This window comes from Telmatherina bonti (genome assembly GCF_933228915.1).
Source record: "Telmatherina bonti genome assembly, chromosome: 3".
Lineage (NCBI taxonomy): Eukaryota > Metazoa > Chordata > Actinopteri > Atheriniformes > Telmatherinidae > Telmatherina > Telmatherina bonti.
The window spans coordinates 2,154,145-2,161,262 of NC_136621.1; the positions used below are offsets into that span (position 1 = coordinate 2,154,145).

Consider the following 7,118-nt stretch of genomic DNA (forward strand, 5'->3'; position numbering starts at 1 on the left):
AATCCACATGCTCCTCGGCAAAACCACAGAGTGAGTTCACATATGGCTTTAATGAAACTTAACAGAAGGAAGATGCAGTTGAACGGTTTATAAATACAACGGATCCTTTTCACAGGCAGTAGGATGTGACAGAATCAGATGCTATTATAGAGCAAATTAAAGCTGGGATTCAGCCTTTTTCCATTTCAGTTGCATCTGAGGACATCATCTCCAGCCAGCCTTGGAGGGTTGACGTTAGCGGTGAAGAGCAACCTGTGGAAGTAGACCCCCAGATGAAATCCTCTCACACTGACAGGTTGAGTCTGGAGGCTCTGAGCATGGAAGAGCAGAGAGAATCCCTCCACTGTGTCCATGACTGAAAGACTAAATGTGATCAAATAAATTCATTGCTTCACTTTTGGGACTTCTGTATTGCACCAGTCTGCCATTGTTTCATGATTCAGTCACATCTCCAATGCTTGACATGTGAATTATTGGAAATGTTGATGCATTAAACAACATAATCAAGAATCAGCATGTGTGTATTTCTGAGCATCTCCTGAAAATGCAACATGGTGTGTTTGTACATGCAGCTGTGCACCACAAGGGGATGAAACAGATTCACTGGCTTTGCTTTGGTGAACTCTGCATACAGTCCAATAACTTCAGTTAAAGGATTTCCGATGAGAACGTGGTTCAGCAGCTTCCTCTCGAGACTTCTCTCCATGAATACCAGCAAGTCTCGTAGCCTGCTAACCACACACTTCCCTTCCCACTCTGATGGTTTTGTGCTCATGAGCAGGTGCATGAGGGCAGTTCTGAAGTGGAAATCCTTCAGTGCCGTACTTCCGGAGAATGCCACCTGTCTCTTGTGAAGGAAAAGTGCAATTTCAAGAGTTTGATTGTGGCAGGAGTTTTCAGGCAGGCGTTTGCTGAGATATTCTAAAAGCTGCTTTTCATGCATGCTCAGCGAGAGCGTCCAGAAAGTGTCCAACTCCTTGGAGGACCAGGGTGTGATGAAGAGATGAGCATCGGTGTGGAATCTAACCACTGGATTCATACTGAAGGTGACCTTCTTTCCGGATCGGAACCGAATGACCAGAGCACCTGGACCCTCCATGTAACGGATGTTGAGCTCAAACTCGTACTTGTGTGAGATCAGTGCCCACGCTTGTCTGATGGAGCACTGAAACCATCTGCTAACCTGAGACTTGGACAGGAAAGGTGTGTTCTTTGAGCACAGAGGGCCATCACAAGCATCCACTGCGTCCGTTTTGACGCGCTCAGTCTCGCAATGCAGCAGGCAAACCACGTCACCGTCTGCGTCAGAGGCCTGACAGGGGCAGCCATTTTGGATTTTCCCATCTTCAACAAGTTTGATTCGAGCACAAACTTGCGTGTCCAACTGCGGGTGGCTTGCTCCGTTGTTCCAGAGCAGACACTGAAACCTGAAAGGTTCAGGTGGAGTAATATGAACAATGATGTCACACGAATTCACCATCTGCAAGTCCTCAATCAGCATACTGCCGTTTTCACCGCACATGGTCTTCATGGCATCTAAGAGGTCATTCGCAAATCCTTCCAAAAATTCCCCCTCCCTCCACCTCTCCTCGGAGGACATTTGAACACATTTAGCATGAAAGGTCAACAGAGTGCTGACATCAGGCAGCAACACCTCAGCAGCAGCGCAGGTCTTGGAGAGCAGTCTGGTTCCTTTTGTATTCGTTTGGGAGCTTCTGGTTAGATGTTTCCTACAGAAGCGGATCATGGAAAGGACGGAGAAGGTGTTCCAAACGTACCAGAGGTAATCCCTCTCCCAGTCTGAATCTGCCTCCTCTGAAGTCTCATTTTCTGTTGTCCTGGTGTGACCATGTGGCGGAGGTGGACCTTGTTGCTGGGAGCGGGACACTTCTGTCTCCTCGGCCTTCCTGTGGTTGTCCTGCGCTCTTCCAGGCTCCTCAGCAGACCGATCAGCTATGATGTCTTTTCCACTTTCCTCAGAGGTGATTTGGGAAGTTTTCATTTCCGTCTCAAGTTTACTGTCATGATTTTCTGATGGACTTGTGATTAGTTTACCAATTAAATGTCCCTCTGGTAATCTGTTGTCTTCTTCTGGGTCTTCAGTGATCTTTAGGTCTCTCATTTTATCTTCTTCACTCAGATGCTGATCAGATTTACGCTGCTCGTCTTCAGGGACATTGTCTAAACCATCCCGAGGCCCTTTGGTGCTGACAGGTTCCATTACTTGGTGTGGTTCCTCTTCTCCTCTCAGCAGCTGCTCTTCATGCTTCTGATAACTTGTGGTGATGACTTCTTCCCATTCTGCAACCCCGGGCTCATCCCGTGGACACACCAGCAAACCCAGAGCCACCACTAACACTCGCAGTAGCATGTCTGGCATCATCGATGCAGCTGTGAAAAAAAGCAGGGGTAAAAAGTGACGCTAAAATGACACATTTCTCGACGCACTACAAAAATCCAAATCTGTCACTTCATCTATGGGCATGTTCCGTGTTAGAAGATGCTAAAATGTTCCGTGTTAGAAGATGCTGAAATGTTCCGTGTTAGAAGATGCTGAAATGTTCCGTGTTAGCAGATGCTGAAATGTTCCGTGTTAGAAGATGCTGAAATGTTCCGTGTTAGAAGATGCTAAAATGTTCCGTGTTAGAAGATGCTGAAATGTTCCGTGTTAGAAGATGCTGAAATGTTCCGTGTTAGCAGATGCTGAAATGTTCCGTGTTAGAAGATGCTGAAATGTTCCGTGTTAGAAGATGCTGAAATGTTCCGTGTTAGCAGATGCTGAAATGTTCCGTGTTAGAAGATGCTGAAATGTTCCGTGTTAGAAGATGCTGTAATGTTCCGTGTTAGAAGATGCTGAAATGTTCCGTGTTAGAAGATGCTGAAATGTTCCGTGTTAGAAGATGCTGAAATGTTCCGTGTTCGAAGATGCTGAAATGTTCCGTGTTAGAAGATACTAAAATGTTCCGTGTTAGAAGATACTAAAATGTTCCGTGTTAGCAGATACTGAAATGTTCCGTGTTAGAAGATGCTGAAATGTTCCGTGTTAGAAGATGCTGAAATGTTCCGTGTTAGAAGATGCTGTAATGTTCCGTGTTAGAAGATGCTGAAATGTTCCGTGTTAGAAGATGCTGTAATGTTCCGTGTTAGCAGATGCTGAAATGTTCCGTGTTAGAAGATGCTGAAATGTTCCGTGTTAGAAGATGCTGTAATGTTCCGTGTTAGAAGATGCTGAAATGTTCCGTGTTCGAAGATACTAAAATGTTCCGTGTTAGAAGATGCTGAAATGTTCCGTGTTAGAAGATGCTGAAATGTTCCGTGTTAGCAGATGCTGAAATGTTCCGTGTTAGAAGATGCTGAAATGTTCCGTGTTAGAAGATACTAAAATGTTCCGTGTTAGAAGATGCTGAAATGTTCCGTGTTAGAAGATACTAAAATGTTCCGTGTTAGAAGATGCTGAAATGTTCCGTGTTAGAAGATGCTGAAATGTTCCGTGTTAGAAGATGCTGAAATGTTCCGTGTTAGAAGATGCTGAAATGTTCCGTGTTAGAAGATACTAAAATGTTCCGTGTTAGAAGATGCTGAAATGTTCCGTGTTAGAAGATGCTGAAATGTTCCGTGTTAGCAGATGCTGAAATGTTCCGTGTTAGAAGATGCTGAAATGTTCCGTGTTAGAAGATACTAAAATGTTCCATGTTAGAAGATACTAAAATGTTCCGTGTTAGAAGATACTAAAATGTTCCGTGTTAGAAGATACTAAAATGTTCCATGTTAGAAGATGCTGAAATGTTCCGTGTTAGAAGATGCTGAAATGTTCCGTGTTAGCAGATGCTGAAATGTTCCGTGTTAGAAGATGCTGAAATGTTCCGTGTTAGAAGATACTAAAATGTTCCGTGTTAGCAGATGCTGAAATGTTCCGTGTTAGAAGATGCTGAAATGTTCCGTGTTAGAAGATGCTGAAATGTTCCGTGTTAGAAGATACTAAAATGTTCCGTGTTAGAAGATGCTGAAATGTTCCGTGTTAGAAGATGCTGAAATGTTCCGTGTTAGCAGATGCTGAAATTTTCCGTGTTAGAAGATGCTGAAATGTTCCGTGTTAGAAGATACTAAAATGTTCCGTGTTAGAAGATACTAAAATGTTCCGTGTTAGAAGATACTAAAATGTTCCGTGTTAGAAGATGCTGAAATGTTCCGTGTTAGAAGATACTGAAATGTTCCGTGTTAGCAGATGCTGAAATGTTCCGTGTTAGAAGATGCTGAAATGTTCCGTGTTAGAAGATACTAAAATGTTCCGTGTTAGAAGATACTAAAATGTTCCGTGTTAGAAGATACTAAAATGTTCCGTGTTAGAAGATGCTGAAATGTTCCGTGTTAGAAGATACTGAAATGTTCCGTGTTAGAAGATGCTAAAATGTTCCGTGTTAGAAGATGCTGAAATGTTCCGTGTTAGAAGATGCTGAAATGTTCCGTGTTAGCAGATGCTGAAATGTTCCGTGTTAGAAGATGCTGAAATGTTCCGTGTTAGCAGATGCTGAAATGTTCCGTGTTAGAAGATGCTGAAATGTTCCGTGTTAGAAGATGCTGAAATGTTCCATGTTAGAAGATGCTGAAATGTTCCGTGTTAGAAGATACTAAAATGTTCCGTGTTAGAAGATGCTGTAATGTTCCGTGTTAGAAGATGCTGAAATGTTCCGTGTTAGAAGATGCTGAAATGTTCCGTGTTAGAAGATGCTGAAATGTTCCGTGTTAGAAGATACTAAAATGTTCCGTGTTAGAAGATACTAAAATGTTCCGTGTTAGAAGATACTAAAATGTTCCGTGTTAGAAGATACTAAAATGTTCCGTGTTAGAAGATACTAAAATGTTCCGTGTTAGAAGATGCTGAAATGTTCCGTGTTAGAAGATGCTGAAATGTTCCGTGTTAGCAGATGCTGAAATGTTCCGTGTTAGAAGATGCTGAAATGTTCCGTGTTAGAAGATACTAAAATGTTCCGTGTTAGAAGATGCTGAAATGTTCCGTGTTAGAAGATGCTAAAATGTTCCGTGTTAGCAGATGCTGAAATGTTCCGTGTTAGAAGATGCTGAAATGTTCCGTGTTAGCAGATGCTGAAATGTTCCGTGTTAGAAGATGCTGAAATGTTCCGTGTTAGAAGATGCTGAAATGTTCCGTGTTAGAAGATGCTGAAATGTTCCGTGTTAGAAGATGCTGAAATGTTCCGTGTTAGAAGATGCTGAAATGTTCCGTGTTAGCAGATGCTGAAATGTTCCGTGTTAGAAGATGCTGAAATGTTCCGTGTTAGAAGATGCTGAAATGTTCCGTGTTAGCAGATGCTGAAATGTTCCGTGTTAGAAGATGCTGAAATGTTCCGTGTTAGCAGATGCTGAAATGTTCCGTGTTAGAAGATGCTGAAATGTTCCGTGTTAGAAGATGCTGAAATGTTCCGTGTTAGAAGATGCTAAAATGTTCCGTGTTAGCAGATGCTGAAATGTTCCGTGTTAGAAGATGCTGAAATGTTCCGTGTTAGCAGATGCTGAAATGTTCCGTGTTAGAAGATGCTGAAATGTTCCGTGTTAGAAGATGCTGAAATGTTCCGTGTTAGAAGATGCTGAAATGTTCCGTGTTAGAAGATACTAAAATGTTCCGTGTTAGAAGATGCTGAAATGTTCCGTGTTAGAAGATGCTGAAATGTTCCGTGTTAGAAGATGCTGAAATGTTCCGTGTTAGAAGATGCTGAAATGTTCCGTGTTAGAAGATGCTGAAATGTTCCGTGTTAGAAGATGCTGAAATGTTCCGTGTTAGAAGATGCTGAAATGTTCCGTGTTAGAAGATGCTGAAATGTTCCGTGTTAGAAGATGCTGAAATGTTCCGTGTTAGAAGATGCTGAAATGTTCCGTGTTAGAAGATGCTGAAATGTTCCGTGTTAGAAGATGCTGAAATGTTCCGTGTTAGAAGATGCTGAAATGTTCCGTGTTAGAAGATGCTGAAATGTTCCGTGTTAGAAGATACTAAAATGTTCCGTGTTAGAAGATGCTGAAATGTTCCGTGTTAGAAGATGCTGAAATGTTCCGTGTTAGAAGATGCTGAAATGTTCCGTGTTAGAAGATGCTGAAATGTTCCGTGTTACAAGATGCTGAAATGTTCCGTGTTACAAGATGCTGAAATGTTCCGTGTTACAAGATGCTGAAATGTTCCGTGTTACAAGATGCTGAAATGTTCCGTGTTAGAAGATGCTGAAATGTTCCGTGTTAGAAGATGCTGAAATGTTCCGTGTTAGAAGATACTAAAATGTTCCGTGTTAGAAGATGCTGAAATGTTCCGTGTTAGAAGATGCTGAAATGTTCCGTGTTAGAAGATGCTGCTGGTAAAAAATGCGAAGAAACAGGAAACACAGTGACTTCCTTGATTGCATGAAAGCACCATGTGTTTCTTTGCTGCCTAAACTGAATATTCAGCATTGATGCATCTTGCATAAAGCCGTGAAAGAGAAAAAGAAGAATACACACCTGTATGAGATGTTGGTTATGTTGACTGTAGAAGGTTCCGGTAATGTGTGACTAGAGGAGGAAACGTCCCTGCTCAGCGCCAGGCTCTGACATCTCTTCCTATTTTCGATGCAAGTCGAAGCTGACTTCCTGCACACGCTGCTCGTGTGCTCTGCTGCACGTTTTCCTGTCAGAAGACGAAAAGTTTAAGCCGATTTCATGGCATTTTGACAGCATTTCCATGAAAATCCAAACCACTGAAGCTGTTTTCAGAAGCAGACTGTGTTGTTTTAAGACGTGACAATGGAGATTAAGCATACTTTTGTTCAACAAAGCCTGAGTATAGTAAGTGGTTTGTGCCCATGAATAGCAAAGAGAACCATTGCCTTTTATCCTCTTGTGGGTTTCTAACTGGTTTATCAAGATCTGTGTCATTCTGTAGGTCCAGGTGTGTTCAAAGGGCTTCACTAAATAACTAATCCCTCAGGGATTAAATGATGGTTTCATTTAGCATGTGATGAAAAATGGCTTTAATTGATTTATTTCCAATTAAGTGTGATGCATTCACCCTCACCGCTCTGACAGAAGCCACATTTTCCAGCCAAGGCCACAGAAATTTGAATGGCTTGTGAACATTT

The 7,118-nt window shown here is 42.1% G+C and overlaps 2 protein-coding genes across 2 annotated transcripts in view; one reads left to right on the forward strand and one right to left on the reverse strand.

Moving 5' to 3' along the window:
• zp3c (zona pellucida glycoprotein 3c) overlaps nucleotides 1-421 on the forward strand; it is a gene marked incomplete at its 5' end in the record, with an annotated part of 2,724 nt that extends 2,303 nt beyond the window's left edge. Inside the window, 2 exons of the mRNA XM_079265021.1 lie at nucleotides 1-30; nucleotides 190-421. The exon at nucleotides 1-30 is cut by the window's left edge and continues 44 nt beyond it. Of these exons, the coding sequence (XP_079121147.1) occupies nucleotides 1-30; nucleotides 190-359 (200 nt within the window). The 3' untranslated portion in view covers nucleotides 360-421. The remainder of the gene's footprint in view (nucleotides 31-189) is intronic.
• A 69-nt stretch (nucleotides 422-490) lies between these two features.
• Nucleotides 491-2,383, reverse strand: LOC306774850 (inositol 1,4,5-trisphosphate receptor-interacting protein; the record flags this gene model as incomplete). The annotated part of the gene is made up of 1 exon (XM_079265023.1): nucleotides 491-2,383. One exon carries the CDS (start codon nucleotides 2,381-2,383, stop codon nucleotides 491-493), a length of 1,893 nt encoding a protein of 630 aa, XP_079121149.1.
• Nucleotides 2,384-7,118: the final 4,735 nt, after the last annotated feature.